The 22030-nt window shown below is 50.7% G+C and overlaps 1 protein-coding gene across 1 annotated transcript in view; it reads right to left on the bottom strand.

Moving 5' to 3' along the window:
* Positions 1–22030, bottom strand: part of Eya2 (EYA transcriptional coactivator and phosphatase 2) — a 77556-nt gene that overhangs the window by 9268 nt on the left and 46258 nt on the right. The window contains exons 13-15 of the mRNA XM_013010736.1: positions 19804–19887; positions 5053–5142; positions 1050–1108 (exon numbers count right to left, since the gene is read on the bottom strand). Of these exons, the coding sequence (XP_012866190.1) occupies positions 1050–1108; positions 5053–5142; positions 19804–19887 (233 nt within the window). The remainder of the gene's footprint in view (positions 1–1049; positions 1109–5052; positions 5143–19803; positions 19888–22030) is intronic.

Raw genomic sequence — 22030 nt, 5'->3', positions numbered from 1 at the left:
GGGGAGGTGGACACGGGTGGCGTGAGTGTGAGCAGACCAGGCCCCACAGACCTGCCACAGGCCCTGGGGTATCGCTGGGGCGCACAGGGCATTGTGGGTGAGCCCCTGGGTGGGGGAGGGATTAGGATGCAGGCTTGGAAGATCCCTAAGAATCTATCAGCTGCTTAGAAAGTTTTTTGTCTCAAAAAAAAAAAAAAGAAAAGCTCTGACAGCCAGGTACCTGGTACGCTTGTTACCCTAGGGGCTTGTTACTCAAGGGGCTGAGATCTGAGGATCACGGTTCAAAGCCAGTGTAGGCAGGAAAATCCATGAGACTTTGGCCTCAGACCATGATCGCCGTGCAGCCCATGTATAGCTAGAATTGTAGGCATGAGACACCATGCCCAGTTCGGTCTTATAATATTTTTGATGGGTCTAGAGATGTGGAATTGTAATAGTTTTGAATAAGTAACTGAGGTCACACTTTTAGATCTCCTAGAGTAGAACTCGGAATTTTCCAGCCACATTCTTCTGCAAGCTGCCACGTTTCTGGCGGCTTCACCTGACTTCTAGAATCCATGTCCTTGGAGCACTGTCCCTAGAAACTAGACACCCACTTCAGCACTCAAGAATTGATTTTGAGTTTCACCTGCATCACTTTAAAAAATGTACAAGGCAATGGTTGTAAGCAAATCTCTGAACAATGTGTATCACTTTTAAATGGTGGGGATTTGAGGAACTGATTTTTGAATTAGGAAAGGTGAGTTCATCTATTCATCCACCCACCCATCCATCCATCCACCCACCGATCATCAATCCATCTATCATTCACCTATCATCCATCATCCATCACCCACCCATCATCCATCTAGCCTGCCATCTGCCTATCATCTCTCCATGATCCATCCACTCACCCATTGTCCGTCCATCCATCCATCCATCCATCCATCCATCCACCCATCATCCATCCACCTCCAACCCATCATCAATACCATCATCCATCCACCCACCCATCATCCATCCCTCATCTAGCCAGCCAGCCAGAGGTCTTTTCTTCCCCCAATTCCTACCTTAAATCTTGGCCATTGTCATCAGATGAGACATCATCTACGTGGATCTGGTCACAATCCTTGGAAAATTCACCAAGAAGAGAGAAGAGCAGTGGTGAGTCGTCTTTAAGAGTGGACTTCCTGGGCTGGCGGTGTGGCTCTTGCCCAGTATGTCCCAGGCTTCACCCCCAGCACTGGACAAAGAGGAGAGGGAGGCTGCTCTCCCATGCTGAGTGGTGGGGTGAGCGCTGGATCGGGGGACAGGAGTCTTGGGGTCTAGTGCAGGTTTTCTACTACATGTCAGAGGCCTTTGGATAAAGTCTCCTGTGTCTTGGGTCTCTTTATAAATGAGCAGATAACTAGAAATAAAACGTATATATTTATCTTCCCAACCAAGACAGTTTTGTAAGAAAAGAGGGATGTTATCAATAACAGGGTGGGTAGACACAAGACAGGATTCCCCAGTGTCTACAGCCCAGGAACAATGGAGGCCTGGCTGCACTGGCCTTGCGCAGGTGCCTCCTGCTTGGAGAGCTCTTCCCCCTCCATGGGGTGATGATGTCTAAAGTCTCCAAGCCCCAGCTTCTGCACCCCACGATCTGATCTGTGACCTCACTCAGTGAGCACTTGGCACCTGCCATTCAACCACTGTGGCCCACAGGCCTCCCCGATCCTTCCTTTCCTCAGACCCATTTCAAGGACTCCATAGCGCCAGGCACCCAGCGGTGGCCATGCTGGATGCTGTGAGTTTCTCTGTCAGTCGAGAAACTTGTCTGGACAGGCTTTTTAGAGGATGAAGGTGTAGCTCCAACTCCTGTGCTGGGCTGATGGGAGCATTGGTGGAGGAGCTGGCAATCTGATCTCTGCATGCTAAATTACGGGAGGGCTGAGTGTGTGTGTGTGTGTGTGTGTGTGTGTGAGTGAGAGAGAGAGAGAGAGAGAGAGAGCACCTACTGGTACTCGGGCTTGAACTTGGGACCTGGGTGCTGTCTAGAAGTTTCACTTCTGGCTTTTTCATGGTTCATTGGAGGCAAGAGTCCCAAGGACTTTCCTGCCTGGGCTGGCTTTGAACCATGATCCTCAGTTCTCAGCCTCCTGAGTAGCTAGGATTAAGAGCATGAGCCACTGGCTCCTGGCAGGAAAAAAAAAAAAAGGAGGGTTTTAAATGATGGCCAAATGTAAACTCAGGGGATGTCTCTGTCTTTGCTTCTCGGTCTCTGTCTCTTGTCTCTCTCTCTCTGGCTGTTTGGGGGGATTCATGCACCTGCAGCGTTTGCTCCCAGGCAGCTGCCTGGCTGAGGCCTACAGGCTCCAGAGTCTGAGCTGTGCAGCCCACTGAGAAGCAGGGCTCAAGGACCAGCCAGCCCCAGATGCCCACGTGCTCATAAACTGGCTTTAAGAGGCATGCCCAGAAATGGGGAAAACAGAACAAACAGCAGATTTCCCCAGTGCCCTGAGACTGCCTTCCTCAGATGCTAGACCTCCCCCACCCCCACCACGCTCCCACCCCACCCCAGGGCTCCTGGGCAGGGATCCACGGCTGCCCGTGTCAGGGGAAAGGCATGTGGGAAGGCTGTTTTCCTCATTTGCGAGGGGATTGTCGGGGCCCTAAACTGAGACAACAGTAGCGATCACATTTCGGATTTCATAAAATACCACGACGCCCTGCTAGACGCTACCTCATACTGCACAGCTGACCCGGATAGAGTTACCTGCGGGGCAGGGCCAGGGCCTGGACACTGCATAGGACAGGGGCCTGCAGGGTCTCCTGGAGGAGACATTGACCTAATGCTGCCCCTGCCCCAGCGGTGTGGGGGAGTGGCCTCTCCCTGGGGCTCCAAGCAGGAACAGCTGGCACAGAGACATGAAGAGTTGCATGGTGCACACGGGGCCGTACCCACGGCCATCCCTGCCTCCAGGAACTTCTGCTTCTGACCCAGAGAAACACCTGCAGAGAGCTTCGCAAGGCCGCCTTCGGTGCAGGGAGACCCCAGAGGCTCCCCCAACCCCAGCCTGTGCTTTTGATGGCAGTGTCACAGCCACTTGGGGGCCCGTGCCCAGCAGCTCAGCAGATCCAGGCAGGCCGCAGGGCAGCTACGGCACCAGGCGTGCACCCAGGTGGGTGCATATCCAGTCCTCACAACCTGTTGAGAGCTAGGCTGCTTTATACACACAGGTGCCTCCGTGGGAAAGGAAAGATCTAGAAGTTTGCACATCTGGCAGGAAGCAGCACCTCTGTACAGAAGACACCAGGGTCGGCCTGTGGCCAAAGGAGTTGTAGCCTTACTGAAAGCTCCTTCTTTAACATTTTTTTTTTTAGTGCTGGTCCTGGGGCTTGAACTCAGCCTCACACTCCTCCTTTGCTTTTTTCACTCAAGGCTGGTGCTCTACCACTTGAACCACATCTTAACTTCTGACTTTTTTTTGCCAGTCCTGGGGCTTGAACTCAGGGCCTGGGTGCTGTCTCTGACTCTTTATGTTCAGGGCTAGCAACTCTGCCGCTTGAGCCACAGTTCCACTGGCAGCTTTTCGGGTAACTGGCTGGAAGGTTAGAGGCTCATGAACTTTTCCCACCCGGACTAACCACTAACCATCACCCTCGGATGTCTGCGTCTCGTGGACAGGTGTGAGCCACCGATACCTGCTGGGCTGTGGGGTTTGTGATCGGCTTCGTATTTACCACATGAGGCTCCAGAAATACTGCCCAGCATGCCCTACGCTGTGCCAGGGCCCTGTCCACCTCAGCCAGTCTTCCCTGGGGACTGGTTGTTGTTCTGTTGTTGGTTTTGGTGGTGGTGGTGTTGTTGGTCATGGGGCTTGAACGCAGGCCTGAGAGCTGTCCCTCAGCTCTTCAGCTCAAGACAAGCACTCTACCACTTGAACTACAGCACCATGTTTGGTGAGATAAGAGTCTCATGGCCTTTCCTGCCCAGGCTAGCTTTGAACCTCGATCCTCATATCTCAGCCTCCTGACTAGCTAGGATGACAGGTGTGAGCCACCAGCACCCGGCTGTTGTTCTGTTTTGTAAGTGGAAAGCCCAGCCTTCGTGGCTGGTGTGGACCAGCCAGAACACAAGGTTTCACACTGCAGCAAGAAACCAGCAACATTTCCCAATGAGAAATATAACTAATGCCCTTGCCAGCCAGGACGGGCTGGTACCTCACACCTTTGCCCCATTTCCTAGTAGGAGAACAGAAATCTCTCTTCCACAGCTAGTGCTTTGGCAGGCAGCCTCTGGTTTTCATTCCGATGTACTGATTTAAGTCAGAAAAGCTCCACCCTAATCCAGCCCAAAATCCTGGCAGGAAGATGTTTGTCCTTTCATTGGAACAATCGACTTGTTTCTCTCCTTGCTTTGGCTACCAGGAAGCTCACAGATCAACTCTAAGCTTGACTGCAATGGTTATCTTGAGCCTGGATTTTCAGTTTTGGAGGGAGTACAACTCTTTACCCTTAATCATGACACATTTATTCTTTTAAGTCTCTTTCTGTCTGCTTTAACAGCTCCACTTTAAATGTTTTCCATTTGAAATCCTTCCCAAATCTTTGGGACACAGGCTGGATCCAATAAACAAATGAATTGACTTCTGAAGGTGCTCTTCCTGCTTTCCCTACCTCCCTTGGGTCTTGTCCAGGGCTAGGAAGCCTTAAACTAAATAAATGTATTATTCTCCTGCTATCTTTTAAAACATGTGTTTACACAGGTGCCAGTGGCTGATTGCCTGTCAACCTAGCTATGCAGGAGGCTGAGAAAGAAAGATCGTGGTTCAAAGCCAGTCAGAGCAGGAAAGTCCAAGAGACTCTATCTCCAATGACCCATCAGGAAACCAGAAGTGGGGCTGCATCTCAAAGTGTTAGAGCACTAGCTTTGAAAGAGCTCAGGGACAGCACCTGGTCCCTGAGTTCAAGCCCCATGACCAGAAATAAAGAAGAAAAGACAAAGGAAAAAGTGGAGCTTCTCATAATAAAGAGAAAGGAGGAAAGGAAAACCACCCAGCCCCACCCGGCCCTGCATGCACAAACCTCCAGGTCATTGAAGAACAGGTGCGTGTCTGCCAGGTTGAAGATCATCTCTTCCATCATGAGGCCGATACGCACGGACGTGGTGGTGTCCTGCGGAGAGATGGGGCCAAACCTGTGAGCGCAGCCTCCCTCCAGGCCCCTGCCGTGGGTGGACTGGGCCCTGGATCCTGGGACCCAGCACCGTTTCCTCTCGGAGCTCACTATCCAGTCCTCTCAGCCACACTCGCCCTCTGGGACTCCCAGAACGCGGCCCTGGGAGGGCAAGGATGCACCACACAAGTTCCGAGGCTCCTGGGCGCCTGCGTGGGTTGGGATCCCTCCTGGGTACCCCTCTGACTCCTGCTGTTTCAACATCCACACTGGTTGACAGAAGATGTCCAATAGGGACAAAGTCACAAGCCCAGGGCCCATCTCCCCAGGGAGAACTGGGCTGCCATTAGGAAGCGAAGTGACACTGAAGCCACGGCTGTGATGTGAGGCAGGCCGTGACCCCCACCCCTGTGTTACCTCCCTCCACATTGCGGGGGAGCTCCCAGAGATGTGCTTCCCATCGGAAGGGGGATGGATACTAGATGCTGGGCGGGGGGGGAGGGGGAGGATGGCAAAGCACCTGCTTTGCGGCAGGTGAACCTGGCCCAGCTCTGAGCCCAGCGGACTCTGTTTTCTCAGCTGTGTATATTTTTTGGGTCCTAGGAAGGAGAGTAGAGAGTGGACTGTGTATTCCACAAGGCCTAAAGATTTTATAAAACCCTTTTTATTTATGTTTACCGTAAAAGGTCTGCCAGTCCCTATCCCAGTCTCCCCGCTGAACTCAGGTGTGGCCTGTGACTGGCTTTGCCCCAGGGATGTCTCCTTTTTCCCCTTCTGGTTAAGCTTTGGGGACTGGGGCTAGATCCCCATTCTCTCTCTCTCTCCCTGTGTCACAGGACTGGCCATGTTCCTGATAGCCTGGGATCCAGGGGACAGGCCACACGGACAAGCACTGCAGCTCCCCCGGCATGGGGAGGAGACTGAGAAGAAGTGAAGCCATGGGGGATGTTTGTTACTGCAGCATACCGGCACCTACTCTGACTGATGCTTGTGGGGAATACGTGACACACTGGCCCTGGCTATGCCCTGTGATGCTCTGGAGCCCTAAAAAAATCTAGGTACCCAGGCCACACCCCAGACCAACAACAAGTCTGACTTGCTGATGGTGGATGCGGGGGCAGGTGCCAGGAAGATTCAAATGAAGAGGTGCAGGCACACGCCATCGCCTCTGGTCTGCAGCTTCCTGCGAGGGTCACACAGAGTGTCCAGGGCCACAAGTCCAGCGAGGGTCAGGACTGAGCCCAGTGGCCTGGATGCAGAGTGACCCTGACCTGAGGGCTGGGCAGGGAGACGGGAGGGCTTGCACACACTCCGTGCATGCTTTTACTTTTTAAATATTTTTCTTTTGTTTTCTTTCTTTTTAAATTACGTAGGTGTACAGAGAGGATTCAATTCCAGAAGTCAGGGGACAAGTACAATGCATCTTGACACATGTCAGCCCTTCCTCTTCCCTGTCCCATTCCCACCTTCAAGTTCCTAGATTTTTCTGTGTGACCTTTTCCCTCCCACGATAGAAAAGAAACAGTGAACAATATCAACTTTTTTGGAGCTAGAAAGAAACAGAAAAGAGAGAGAGAGAGAGAAAAGAAGCTGGGTGCTGGTGGCTCACACCTGTCATCCTAGCTACTCAGGAGGCTGAGATCTGAGGGCTGAAGTTCAAAGCCAGCCTAGGCAGGAAAGTCTGTGGGACTCTTATCTCCAATGAACCACCAGAAAACCAGAAGTGGTGCTATGACTCAGAAGTGGAATGCTTGCCTTGAGTTGAAGAGCTCAGGGACAGCGCCCAGGACCAGAGTTCAAGCCCCATGACCAACAAAAAAAAAGGAAAGGAAAGAGAAAGGGAAGGGAAAGGGAAAGAGAAAGGGAAAGGGAGGAAGGGAGGGAAGAAGAGATGGAGGGAGGGATGGAAGCAGGCAGGCAGTTGTGAGCTAGCTCCACTCACAACTAGAGATCCCAGCTCAGAGCATGGTGTGAGCTGAACCCTCACTAGGACCCCAAGGCCCAAGCAAGCACTCAGGCCCTTGGCAGGAACTCAGGTCAGATCAGCCACAGATGAGGAAAACAAACCTGGAGGAGGGGATGGAGGGGGCGGATCATGGGATCACTGCTTCCCCTTTGTAAGTCCACACCCCTCTAGCATGGCTAGTGACGGTCTGACCAGGTGCCTGGCCTAGTCAAGTACACCACAGCAGGAGCTGGAGCTGCCATCCAGCCTTCTGCTGCCAGAAGGACTTGGTGGGAAGTGTCCCTACAGGCCAGCACAGACAGGGAGAAAGAATTACGGCGTATGAGCAGGCATTGCTGGAAAGGCATGCATAGTTATAAGAAAGCAAATCTAAACTAGGAATAAAGTTGATGTTATGGCTGACTGGTCTCGTGGGTGCAAAGAGGAGGTGTGCAAACAAGTGACATGCACTGACCAAAAGGATGGCCAAGTTTCAAGTTATTATTTTTTCTTGGGGTGCTGATACTACGGCTTGAACTCAGGGTCTGGGCATTCTCCTTTTGCTCAAGGCTGGCACTCTACACTTGAACCACAGCCCCACTTTCAGCTTTTTGGCAGTTAATTGAAGCTAAAAGTCTCAAGGAATTTCTTCCTGGTCTGGCTTCTAACTGTGATCCTCAGATCTCAGCCTCCTGAAGAGCTAGGATAGCAGGTGTGAGCCACCAGTGCCCAGCCTCTGTGTGTGTGTGTGTGTACATGTGTGTGTGATGGGGCTGAGGATGAAACCCAGGGCCTTGTGCACGTGCTCTACCCTGAGCTACACTCCCAGCTCTGAAAATTGAATTCTTGTATTTTGCAAAGTCCAAAATGGTGCTGAAAACAGAAAAAAAAAAAAATCTCAAGAAGCAGCAATGAAGTCTGTCACTCAGAAGCCTGGATTAAATTGCCACTCCCATCCCTTAAATCAGCCCACATTAAAAGTTGTGGCTTCTGGGCAAAAAGAGTTGGTGGGCCCCTGGGCTGTGGTTTTTCATACACTTTTCTTTGTAGAGCTCCATGAATTTAAAACTATACACAAATTGGAAGTAACGTTGTGGCTAAGTGGTAGAGCACCAGCCTTGAGCAATAAAGCCAGGAAAGAGTTCAAGGCCTTGAGGTCAAGCCCCAGTGCTGGCACAAACAATCAAACAAAACTATATGTAGGTAATATTGATTGGGTTGAAAATTAAAAAATAACAGGCATACATTTGGTAATTCAATTTTTCATGAGTTGTTCTAGGGGAAAATTCATGCTTGTGAAAAAGGAGCCATAATGAAAGATGTGTTCACAGATGTATTGGTAAACTGCAAAAGACTGGGATTAATTAGCTGTATAGGAGACTCGAAAAACAAAACATAGGAGCAGGGTACTGGTGTTCAGACCTGTAATCCCAACCACTTGGGAGGCTGAGCTCTGAGGATCTTGTTTCAAAGCCAGGCCAGGCAGAAAACTCCACCAGACTCATGTCCAATTAAGTTAAGATCCCAGCCTGGAGGTTTGGCTCAAATGGTAGAGCACTACTCTTGTTCAAGAAAGCACATATAGGCAGGCACCAGTGGCTCACGCCTGTAATACTAGCTATTTAGGAGGTTGAGATCTGAGGATTGCGGTTCACAGAGGGCCCAGGCAGGAACGTCCTGTGAGACTCTTATCTCCAATTAACACCAGAAAATGGAAAGTGGTGCTCTGGCTCGAGTGGTAGAGTGCTAGCCTTGAGCTGAAGAGCTCAGGGACAGCATCCAGGCCCTGAGTTCAAGACCCACAACCAAAAAGCAAGCAAGCAAAGCAAGCAGAGTCTGAAGAAACAGGAGCTAAAAGTGATGGCCAAAGCGAACTAACATTCTACCTAGAATACTCCAATGTATGTAAAGGCAAAGCACTAAAGGATTTATTTTGTGATGTTAAAAAAAAATTAAAGAGGGCTGGGAAAGTGGCTCAGTGGTAGAGTGCTTGCCTTGCATGCATGAGGCCCTGGGTTCGATTCCTCAGCACTACATATGCAAAAAGAAAAAAAGCCAGAAGTGGCGCTGTGGCTCAAGTGGTAGAGCGCTAGCCTTGAGCTGAAGAGCTGAGGGACAGCGCCCAGGCCCAGAATTCAGGCCCCATGACTGGACCCCCCCCAAAAAATTAAAGAACCCCAGCACCCATACTGTCTTTGAGTACATGCCATCCGCGGGAGTTTGCTGAAATTCTGCTTGTTTGTATAGTTAGTGCGCCTGTTCCCTACCCAGGAGACTTAAGGACAGCTGGCTGTGCAGGAAAAGGTGGCTCTATAGCCCAGAAAAGCACCCCTGTCCCAGGAGGAACACAATGCTTCCTCTGCTTCCCCTCTCCCCCTCCCCCAGCAGATCACTTCACCCAAGCAGAAACCTTTTTACAAGCATTGCAACAACCGGGAAATTCAAAGGAAAAGCCATTTGGTGGAGGCTGGATATTAATTTATAAGAAGCACATCTGGAGTGAGGGCCAGGGGAAAACCTTCCATCTCTTCTCAGGCTGCCTGCTGAGTGCGGTTATAACTCTCTGTAAACCCAGCCCCACCCTGCTGGCTCAGGTCACCCAGAACATGCACCTGACCCAATCAGATAAAGGTTGAACACAGGGTGTGTGTGTGTGTGTGTGTGTGTGTGTGTGTGTGTGTGTCTGTGTGTGTCTGTGTGTGTCTGTGTGTGTGTGTAATAGGCTGGATGCTGGTGGCTCATGCCTGTAATCCTAACTACTCAGGAGGATGAGATCTGAGGATCAAGGTTCAAAGCCAACCTGGGCAGTAAAGTCTGTGACTCTTACCTCCAATTAATTCAAAGAGCTGGAAGTGGAGCTGCAATTCAAGTAAGTATAGCACCAGTCTTGAGCACTAAAGCTCAAGGACAGCACCCCGGTCCTGATTTCAAGCCCCAGGACTGGTACAAAAGCACATACAAAAGCAAAAGAAACACAGGAGAAGGATGACTGACGGAAGGTTGCAGACCCTAGCAAGTGCTGCTGCTGACCAGTAGCCCGCAGACCCGTGGATGGATCTTCAGGTCCATGTAGAGGGAAGGCCAGAGGGAGAGCCTGCTGGCTGGGCATGGTGCCTGGGCACGGTGATGCCACTCCAGCATTCAGTGCATGGCCCGGGGCCAGGCTTGTGTCCCCAGGCCTTGTCTGGGCTTGCAGACTTCCCCTCCCTTGCTCAGGGTGGCCCCACCCACTCTCTAGACCACTGACAAACCAATCAGCCCGCTGTCACCTCTGTGTCACCCCTCCCCCAACCCCCAACTTCATGACAATGCACTTCTGCCTGTATTCTGGCTCAGGGATCTCCCCCCCCACACACACACACACAAGACAGACAAAACCAGTCACAGCCAACAAACTGGGCTTCGCACAAGTCACTGCCAAGTAGGTGCTTAGAAGCTGAACAAAGACTCCCTCTGCCACCCGGAGGAAATGGCTGACTGAAGGCCTTCATTAAGCCCTCCCTCCAGCCCATCTCCGCCCCCCACCCCCCACAGGTGTCAGCCAGAGGTGAGGCCAGGATTAACACACAAAGCCGGGCCTTGGCAGCTGTCCCTCCTCCCTGTGGTTAGCTCTGAATAATAAAGTTGTCATTAAAAGAAAGCATTTAATGGTTTTAATTGGGTTTAATGACTTGGAAACTCCTGGAAAACAGATCAGTTTTGTTGGAATTTAAAAGTTTTTTTCTAATTATTTATTTATTTTTTAAAGAAAAAGACAAGGTAATGATGGTGGTAAAAAGGAAAGAAAAAAAATTGGCTGATTCACACATTTGAACAGTCAGGGAAAACAAAGGAAACACACAACACACACACACACTATGGCTTCTTGGGTAGTTTGGGAGGAAGATGAAGGGACCAGGAAGGATTGATTTTCTGTCTGCATCTCTGAGAACTGGACCAAAGGCTGCAGGCTGGTCTGTCCAGGGGACCCCACAGCTCCACAGTGAACCCTTGCAGCTGTCAGGGATGACGGGAGTTCCTCCGCTCCTCCCCGTCTCCCTTATCACCTCTGAAGGCGATCAGGCTAGTTGCTCTCATTTCCCTGAGCAGCAGAGCTGTAAGTGCCCAGCGGGCGGTGACTGCCAGCCTGCTTTGCCCACAGCACCGCCCTAGTCTGGTTAAACTGGGTGAGCAAGCCCAGGGCCTGGGTGACATGAGGACCCCATGTGTCTACACAGCCGATGGTGCTGGGCCGAGCGACAGGTGGCAGGCATGCGGTGCTTGGCTAGAATTGATCCAGGAGTGACTCAGTGTGCCAAGCAGCTGGGCAGCCACAGATATGGTGACCATGTGGCTGTCATTGCGCCAGGGTCCAGGGGCTGTGGGGCTAGGGGTGTCATGCCCCTCCCCCCACCAGGAAACCCAAAGCACGGAGGGAGGGCAGGGCATGCAAGGCCCTTTTGATCAGCAAAATCAATTTCTTCTCAGTGCTCAGTGGCTTTGTCCGCAGTCCCCTCTCCCCCATTTCCAGGTTGACACCCCTGGGTGGGGGCCTCTCCCGGGTCTGAGGGTGGGGCTCCCCTCCAGGGGCCCAGTGGGACCCCACTCCCTCCCCTCAACTCCCAATGTAGGTCTGAGGAAGACAAACCCAAATCCATCCATCCCACACGTGCGTGCGGAGTGTCTTCCAAATAACTCACTAGCTGGGAAGACAAGACTAACCCAAGAGTTAATTTTCGTGCATCTGAGGTGCAGCTGCTCAGCTCCTGGGGGAGCATATGCAGGGACCATTAGCAGGAAGTAGACTCACGGGGGCACAAGTGGATACCCCACCTGAGGGGACAGGCTTTGTGGTAGAGGGAGGGACCGTTCAGGTGTCCACAGCAGATGTCTGACCCAGGGAAACAAGTGTGACAAGGCCCTGAGGTGGGAGACTGAGACGAAGTGCCACGGAGAAAGCTGGGGTGGCCTGGCCAGGAAGGAGGAGGATGAGGAGGAGAGGGGGACCTCCTGCGGGGCCAGGGCTGGTTTCTACAGGTCCCCATTGTAGTGAATATGATTGAATACTGACATAGTGTGTACTGGCATAGTGTGATATTAGATGCTGACATAGTATGTACTGGTACAGTGTGCTAGTAAATGCTGACATATAGTGTGTATTGACATAGTGGGCTATTATGTACACATAATATATTATTGCATATTGATATGTAGGCTATTAAATAGGAATATATTGAATGTACATGTGCTGTGAAATACTATGAAACGTTAAATGAGGGGTTAGAAGTTAGGAGCTAGAACTATGGAATGGGGAGATAAGATCACGCCCAGGGAGTCTGCAGAGCCATCCCCAAGGCAACCAGCCCTCCCCGGTAACCACACTCAGCCAGAGGCAAGCCAGCTCTGCCTCATCCCCTCACCCAGAACCAGACCTGATCAGACGCCACACTGTCACCAAGATAACCCGGTGATCAGACATAGCCAGAAAAGAAGGGCCAGCCTGAAACATATAAAAACCCAGGGCAGCAGAGACCCAGCCAGACGGCCTTCCCCAGAGAGGGGACTCCACAACGGACTGACCCTCCACTGGGGCTGTCCAGGCACAAGGCAGCTGTTTCTCCCTCGAGGGACTCGGAGCAGCCCGCAGGACACCCTAGACAGACTCCCCTCGACTTCTGGACCAAGTGACAGGATGCGTGAGTTTCCCTCGGTGTGGAGCACGCTTAGTAGAATTAGGCTAGGAGTTAGTTATTGGTATGGATGGTATTTGAAGTGCTTAAATAAACAAAGTGGAAACTATTAAGTCTAAGCGTGTTGCTATTGATACGCAAATTTGTCACACTCTTCTAAGGGCCTCAAGGGGTATTCTCAGCTCCACAGGTCTCCTGAGCACCCACTAAGCCCTGGGTAAGTCCTGTGAGGCTCCCACTCTCCACTAAGTTCTTTACAATATTCATACCACATTCATGATCACATTCACACTGCATTAACCAACATTACCATATTCATATCATTAACATATCCATGCCATCCGTTACCATACTCATACCATTCACTACCGTCACCACACACAGCACACAGCCAATTGCATATTCATCCCACAGTCACCTTGCCAGCTGCAGTCCAGCTCTGTGGTGTCCCCTCTTCTGATCACAGCACACCTGGGTTTGGCTTCCTTCACTTCCCAAACACTTTCTAGGTTCCTCTACCTGGTAGTCAGAAGCATCATTCTATTCCTTTTTATGGCCAAATAGTATTCCACCCTATGATTTTTTTCCCCCTAGTTCACTTATCCTTGAACACAGCAACAGCCAACTCTAGCAGGACCTTTAAACTACCCATTCCTCCTTAGAATGAGGTCCCGCTCCCCCACTTCTGCCAGCCTGAAAGTTCTGCCAGGGCTGAAAGTTCAGGAACTCACTGAGGGAGGGTGGGGGACTGGGAGGGAACGTCCATTTCCTTGTCAAAGGCAACCCCACCTGCCTGTCATCCAGCGGTGACACCTCCTCACCTGAGGCCCCTGGAATCTCAGCAGGTTTTGTACAAGCTCAAAACCTCTATTGTTGGGCTAAGTAGCATAAAAAATCCAGACAGGCATGGGGGGGGGCGGGGGAGGCCTGGAGGCTCCTCAACCCACGAGTTAAATGTCAGTGGAATCTTCCCCTTGTTCCGGTTTCCAGGGTGCCCTGGGTTCTCCTGCAGCCTGCCTGGCACTTTGTGGAAGGTTTTGGGGGTGGGGATGACATTCCTGTAGAGAAAGGTGGGAGGGAAGCAGGGACAAAGTTGGCAGAAGTCTCAGGAAGCATTTGGCACTGGGGAAACTTGTGGGTGGCAAAGTAAGGGGCAGGGTGGGGGTGGTGTTTCTTTCCTGCTCCAACCTTGCAGCCCCTGCACAAGATTGGTGAGAAAAGGCTGTTCCTGGCCCAGAGTGCAGCCTTCAAATCTACTCATTGGGTCTTTTCCTGGTGGAAATAATCTTTTTTTTTTTTTTTTTTTGGTACTGGTACTAAGGCTTTAATCAAGGTTGGTGTTCTACCCTATGAGCCACACCACAACTTCAGGCTTTCCTGCTTGGGCTGGCTTTGAACTGCGATCCTCAGATCTCAGCCTCCAAAGAAGCTAGGATTACAGGGATGAGCCACCTGGCACCCCTGACCTACATCACTCACTTGTTCATCTCGGGAGCATTTCTACCTTCCTCCTCCTCCACTAGCGGTTTCCTTACTGACCCCTCACAAAGGGCTCAGGGAAAGTCCAACCTTGCCAGGCTCAAAAAGAAAATAAGCGTGAGCAGGGCCCCTGTCCCCGCGCCCCCCCTACCCCTCATCACCTCTCTGCCTGGCTTTATCTGCACAAGGACCAAGTAGCTGTCATTTAGTGTCAAGAAGCGGGAGGTGGGAAAGATTTCCATGTGAACGTTAACCCCCAGTGGGAAAAAGAAATCTCCAACTTCCCCACTAAATCCCCTCCAAATTGTATTCATCTTGACTTAATCCGCCTCTGCCGAGTGAATGAGGCGGTATTTATTTGGAGAGTTGGCTTTATGGAGTTCCAGGGCCTGTGTTTTGCTTAGGCAGTGCTGGCTTTCCTGGCCAGGCCCTGCCCGGCCCCCAAGGATCCAAGGTGCTCATGTGACCAAGAAGAAAAATAAACACAGCTGAATCGGGAGAAATCGGGAGGTTTTCTCATTAAAGAAATAAAATAAACAGATGTCCTTAAGCACTCTGGCTTGTGTGTGCACGGAAAGCTCCAGATGTCAGGGAGATTGGGGGGGGGATGCTATGGTTTAGGGCTCCAGCTCTGAGCAGGGTGGGGGAGAAAGAGAAGGCTGGGATGTGAGGTGCTTGCAATGAATGAATGGAGTCTCCACCCCCTCCTCCCCTCCCCCCCTTGCCCTGTCCCAGAGTCGGCACATGTCATTTGAACCCTACAAATAGTTTTAAACTGCTGGGTCAGAAAACAAGGCGTTCTGTGGTGGCCTGCAGGGTTTGCCTGAAGCCCATGATGCTGATACTGATTCCAGAGTGTGATCTGGGGGTCACAGGGCAGCATCCAGAGAAGGGGGTCGGAGGCTGGGGGTGAGGGAAGGGCCCAGAGGGGCCACGGTGACCGTGGGTGGCGGGGTGAATGGCCATGCTCTGGCCAAGCCCTGCCCCACTGGCCTCTGGGGGGCGCCAAGGTGGGTGGCAGCTGGCAGGACCCAAGGAAGGCTAGACCGTGGGGGCCAGCTGGTCTGAAGTCACAGGGCTACTGTTTTTCTCAGGACAGGGGTGTCTCTCATAGAGCAGAAGGGGGGGCAGGCCCAGCATGGAGCGTATCTGCACCCTGGGACCCCCACAAGGAGGGAAGCAAAGAGCCTACAGCATAGACATAATACTTGTAGGAAACACCCGGAACAGGTGAACGTGGAGAGAAAGGACTGGAGGCTTCCAGGGGCCGGGTTACATTTATGATCTCAGTAACAGAGGGACCAGAGCCGTCCTGGCGTGGGGCTGTGAGCTGGTTCAGGATGGAGGATCTGGAGAGGCACTGACTCTTCCCAGCTCCAGGGCAGTCCTGACCACCTTTCCCAAGCCCAGCTGGGAGAAGTGGAGGACGCAGGAAGCTGGAAGGAGGGGCAATGGTGGCTGCTCCAGCCCTTCGCAAGATGTGGGGAGATCCAGCTACCCCAAAGATGCTCTGATCTCCAGCCTGGGAAGAGGAGATAGACAGGAGGTGGAGCTAGGTAAGCCGGGGGCAGCAAGTGCGCCACCGGTCCAGGAAGGGAGCCTTTGTTTCTATCATAAACTCAAACACCCAATTTTGAAACATTTCCTAATCACTTTAGCTCAGTCAGGCTTTTTTCTCTAAGTAAATAGCAAATCCTCCCTTGGCCAGGATGATAATTGATTGGGTTTCTGCTCCCTGTTCAGTGTTCTTCCTCTGGGAAACCAGCTCTCTTCCCCTCAGACACTTTGGTTGGGGTGGGGATGGGGGATGAAACTGCAACTCCTTCCACACCAGGAGTGAGCTGTGGATCTAGGTTAGCCAATCAGACCTACAAAGGCTGTCCTACAAAATGACGTATGATCAATGTAGGCAGTGAGATTCAAGCCTAGGAGGTGAGCTTGAATTTGGATTGAGAAATTCCTCCTTTAGCACAGGTGGCTAAAAAGGAACCACTCACTGTACAGTTAGCCTGAGAACACTGCCTGAACTCCTGAGATCTAGGCAGACCTGAATCCAAGATGTCCTTAGGTTTTTCAAATATTGTGTTCTGCTAAATTCCCTGGGTAGCTTCTGCATTCTGTGCTTCAAACTGAGACTCCTGCTTGATAAGATCTATAAATAAATAAAATTCCTACCTCTTTATCTATGAGAAAGAGAGGTAGACCAGAAGGTATAGCCATGAGTTCTATGACAAAAATCGCAACTACATATATGCCCACTCCATCAATCTGCAGGGCTCCAAACCCTGTTCCTATAGGCTCTTTCTCAGCTTATCTGACTTGCAAATTTGGAATTCCACACCCATGTGTCCAGATAACCCCTAGACCTCACAAACACAGCTAATTTTACCTGCCTGCTACTTTTCTCTTGCTTTCTTTTTCACTGTGAATTTTTTGAGCTAGAAATTGCCATTATCCATTCTTCCTCCCTTCTTGCCATTTAATGACACATGACTAACCCCAAATAAAGGTCACCTTTTCCAGACTCCCTTGCAGCTAAAGTGTCTTCACGTGACCCAGCTCCAGTTCTCATTCTTACTGTGTCTTCCTGTGACAGGCCTTTCCTAGCCACTTTCTTCCATCTGAATTGCCTCTCTCTCCACATTTTTTTTTTTTTCATTTATACCACGATTGAAAGTCTAGGTCTGTTTCTCTCACAGACTCTAAGCACCATGAGGGCAGGGACCGTGAACATTTCTTTTCTTCCCAACCAAGCACACTATAAGGGGACAGAATTTTACTTGATAAATACTGAGTGAACCAATCAGGACAGTCCCTAATGTGGTGAGGCTCAGGAGGCCAGGCTTTTCTACTGTTTTGTTCAGTGGTCTGGGCATGGTGGGAAGGCACAGCCTCACTTGTTGGATGTCAAGTATTTGGTTTTTGTTTGTTTGTTTGCTTGTTGGTTGTGGGGTCTGAGCTCTGGGCCTGGGAGCTGTCCCTCAGCTATTCAGCTCAAGGCTAGCGCTCTACCACTTGAGCCACAGCGCTACTTCCAGCTTTTTCTGCTTATGTGGTGCTGAAGAACCGAACCCAGGGCCTCATGCATACAAGGCAAGCACTCTACCACTGAGCCACCTTCCCAGCCCCTCAAGTATTAGTTAAAGGCAGGAAGGAAAATAGAATCAAACCAGAAATTCTGAACTGGTGGCCAGCGGCCAAATTCATCCTGCAGATATTTTTGTTTGGCCTCCAGTGTGTACCGAAAAAATGTGAACTTGTCGCCAACATTTAAAAACCAGGAGATTGCACAGACCAAAACAATCTATATTTCCAGCTCTTCTCAAAAAATCAGGAAACCTGACCATGCCACGTTCCCATGTGTGGGCAATCAGCAGGGGTTGAGAGTCGGCAACCCTCAGGGGCCTGCCAGTCCTTCGATTCCCTGGGTGATCGTAGCTGAAGGACGTAGGGGGCCATTGAACCTAAGGAGAACGGAGGCTCACAGGGAGTGACTTGTCCAAGAGAGAATGAGAGGACTTGGCTCATCTGCTTTATGTGCTCTTGGGAAATCTTCTAGAATCTTCCATCCCTACTCTAGCTCGTTTTGAGGTAAGAAAGGAGTATTTCTACTTGCCAGTTTCAATAAAAAGAGACCAAAGATATCAAGATAAAAGCTGACTTCCCCCAGTCCAGGTAGAATAGTTGGGGCTCCAAGGCTGCTGCTGGCCAGCCTTGGGGCACTGGGGTCTTGTCCCACGTACACCGGTGTGTGCCGGTAGTCCTAGCTACTTGGGAGGCTGAGGTAGGAAGATCACTGGATCACTACATAGAGGGGACCCCAGCCTGGGCAGCATAGTGGGGCCTCATCTCAAAAGTAAAGAGGGAAAGGGAAAAGGAGAGAGAGGGAAAAGATAAACAGCATTCAAGTTGCAAAAGGCATTCTAGAATATTCTAGATTCCAGCAAAGGTTTCCAGTGTGCTGCTCTGCTTGTCTCCTCTGATGTACCCATTCCTGCATACTCAGAGACCTTTATAGTTAGCTTCAGAGATTGACCACATATTGATATCTGGGGGGCACACCCCAGAAGAAGCCCCTGGCCCTTGACGGCAGGACCTTTGCAGGGAAGTTTCCTGGGTGGACACCTCTGGGGACTATTCTGTATGACTTGTTCTAGGTGCCCACAGCACTGGCTTCTCTCCAGCCTCAGTTTCCTTCTCTGCACCCAGTGCTTCCTGAGTCAACAGTCCTCAGGGCATGGTGGGTGGGGCACCCTTAAGGAGGGGCTGAGATGGGAAAGACCCAGGGCCCCCAGGGGATTAAAAGGAGGCTGGTGCTGTCCACCGGAGCTGTAGAATTTCCCAAGGCCCGCTACAGGGAGAAGCTCGGAGGAGCACCTACACCAGGGCCGGTGGGACACAGAGGGCAATGCAGCCCTGCAGCTCCTCCAGGTGACACCCCCGCTCCCACACTGAGGTCTGCTCCTGTCACCCCTCACCTGAGCCACACCCAGCCCGGGAACCCACCCACCCACCACCCACCACCCACAGGCACCGGCAGACACACGAATGACGTTTCTGTACGGTGAGATTCCTGCACCCCAACACCTCAGCATCAGCTTCCGAGCCTCACTGCACCACGACAGACAATAAATCTAGCTCACTAATCACACAGCCAACTTGTTAAAACCCCAGTAAAAAGAAAAAGAAAAAAACGGAGCAGCTGGGAAAACCATGAGCTGATGTCAAATCTGCTTTCTGCTTTTCCAGGCACTGGCAAGTCGCATGGAAGCCGCCTCAGCCCCGTGCCTCTGGGAAGATGCCCACAGACGTCTCCTGGCACCTCCCTTAGCCCCTGCACGTCCCAACAGCTGCATGGCAGACACTGGTACCCCTCAAGGGCTCTGTCAGGAAATCTACAGCACTGATGCAAAGAATGATGAGGTTTTGCTTGAACAGACCGGCTCGTTTTTTTGCTTCAAAGACTTGTGTGTATCACCAATTAGCTAGTCAATAACATTTGTCCAGAATTCTTTTTTTTTTCTCTTTATGAATACTAAGGTTTGAACTCAAAGCTGTGTGACGGTGGGTGCTAGGTGGGTGTTCTACCATGTGAACCAGTCTGCCAACATCAGAATCCCAAGCCTCTCAAGCTCTGTCCCTCAACTAGCTGGGATTAAAGGTATATGCTACCCCACCCAGCTTGCTCAGAATTCTCTTTCTAACTGGATGGCTCCCAAGGATACGTTTGCAAAGCTATTGCTAAAGCCTCCCCCTTCGTTTCAGAAATACAGAAAAATGGATTTGCTAGGGACACAGAGATAGAGAGAGGGGAAGAAGAAAAGCACCCAACCTCATTTGCTTACACACTGTCAAGTAGTTGTTGGTTGTTGGATGGGGGAGGGGGGCGGACAGTCGATGGGGAAGTGATTACAGTTTCACATGGCCAAGCCATTCTCACCCCTCCGGCAGCTCTGACTGGAACAGCCTCCTAACCAGCCCCCACAACTCCCAGGGTAAACAGATTGAATGGATAGTCCCATTGGGGGGGGAGAGAAAGAAAAGAGAGAAGCAAAATAGATTTCTTACCTTCCCGTATCTGGATGCAAACGTCCCCGTGAGTAAAGAGTGAAAAATAATTATTGTCTCGTCCAAGTCCCACACAAACACACGCTGCGACGGAGAGAGGAAGACAAGGGAGATAAATAGAGAGGCCGCCATCTGACTTCACGTCTGCAGAACTTCATTTCCTCGCGGGAAGGCAGGTCTTAAAACACATCATCTTTAAGTGATAAAACACACAGTTCCCGCACTGGTACCCCGGGAGGCGGCCTCCGGCCTCCTCTGCAAGATGAGTTCTCACAGCCAAGTGTGGGAGGCTCCAAGCAGCCCGACCCTGCCAGGAGCCGGCCAGCCTGTTCTAGCCTCTACATAAAAACTCAAAGCCAGGGGGCGGTCAGGCCAAAACCAACAAGAAAAATCACATAACTCACTCGAAAATGCGAAATACTACCAAGCCGGTCCATTACTCACCACAAGCCCAACTATTTCTGGCCATTTCTACTTTTAGCAAATCTGTCCATCACTTCCACAATTCTTTTTTTTGGCAGTCGTGGGACCCGAACTCAGGGCCTGCGCACTGTCTCTGAGTTCTCTTGCTCAAGGCTAGCTAGCATTCTACCATTTTGTGCTACAGCACCACTTCCAATTTTCTGGTGGTTAACTGGAGATAAGAGTCTCATGGATTTTCCTGCCCAGGCTGGCTTTGAATTGTGATCCTCACATCTCTGCCTCCTGAGTAGCTAGGATTACAGGTGTGAGCCATCAACACCCAGCTATTTTTTTTTCTTTCCTTTCCTTTTTTTTTTTTTTTGGTGGTACCAAAAGGTCTTGTGTTTGCTAGGCAGGCTCTCTACCACTTAAGCTGTGGTCCCTTGCTTCCTTTTTGCTTTAGTTATTTTCCAGATAGGTTCTTGGATGTTTGGTTTTATAACTGAAATGAAGTCTTCTGTGGCCTGATTTTACAGGCTGGTAAGCAGCATGAAGTGCTCATCTGGTGATTGCTGTGCGCTGTGGGCTGGGATTTCACTGTGCGCCATGCCCCATCTCAGAGCCTCACATTTGCTTTAAGAACAACCAGTCGAATGGATTCTCTGCAAGCATCTTTCCTTCATCCTCCTGCACCCATCCTGATTAAAATAACGCCATATCTCCGTTTACTCACCTACAAATCATATCTGTCTGGTTTAACTTTCTGTTTTTGTGGGTTTTTTTTCCTTTTTGGCTATCACGCCCTTTCTCATCTTAAATTAGGCACACCCCCTGTATGGAAGATGAGTATGCTGGGGGATTGATGGACTGCCCCCACACGGACAGACTATTATGGGGTTTGTGCAGAGATAGCATCCTGAGACTTTCCTTCAGTGTATTTCTGGGTCAGTTGCACTATCTTCCAGACACCAGGACGCTCTCTTTCTTGGTCTCCTTCCTTGTCTTACCTGAGTATACCTTGTGTTGCTTTTTCTGAATGGTGCATGGAGTAATCATCCTGAATTCTTGCATAACTGCCATTTTGATTTTCTTTATGTTCTCTGGATACAGAATTCCAGCTTGAAAACAACATCCTCTGGATCCCCAAAAGAATTCCTTCACTGTTTCCTGGTGTCCAGTGGTGTTTTGTGGCCCTCCCTCCTGGTAGGTTTCCTTTAAGGACTTTGTCTTTCCACTTGGAGTCCAGATTCCATTTCCGAGGAATCTCGAGCCTTTCTGCCAGCTCCTTTTGTTTTTTGTTTATTTTTGCAGTGAAGGGGCTTGAACTCATGGTCTAGGCACTGTCCCACTAGAACTCTTACCACTTTTAGCCATAGCACTACTTCTGGTTTTCTGGTGTTTAATTGGAGATAAGAGATTTACAGACTTTCTTGCCCAGGCTGGCTTTGAACCACAATCCTCAGATCTCAGCCTCCTGAGTAGCTAGGATTACAGGTATGAGCCACCCAGCTGCCTGGATATATTTTGAAAGAGGAGTTCACTTATTCCCCGGGCCAGTCTGGACGCCAACCCAATTTGCATGTCTTCTCCTTGTTGCTATGATGATAAATTCATGCATACCACTGCTCCCAACCGTTGGCTGAAATGGAGTCTCAAAAACTTGTATGTTCCAGCTGGTCTTGAATAGTGACCACTCCTCACCCTTTGATCTTCTCCTAAGTAGCTGACATTACAACTTTGAGCCACCACTCTTGGTGGAGGCCGCTTCTTCTTTCTTTCTCTTCCTCTTCTTCCTCCTCCTCCTCCTCCTCCTCCTCCTCCTCCT

This window comes from Dipodomys ordii, unplaced genomic scaffold (genome assembly GCF_000151885.1).
Source record: "Dipodomys ordii isolate 6190 unplaced genomic scaffold, Dord_2.0 Scaffold13, whole genome shotgun sequence".
NCBI lineage: Eukaryota > Metazoa > Chordata > Mammalia > Rodentia > Heteromyidae > Dipodomys > Dipodomys ordii.
This window is presented reverse-complemented; position numbering and strand designations above follow the sequence as displayed.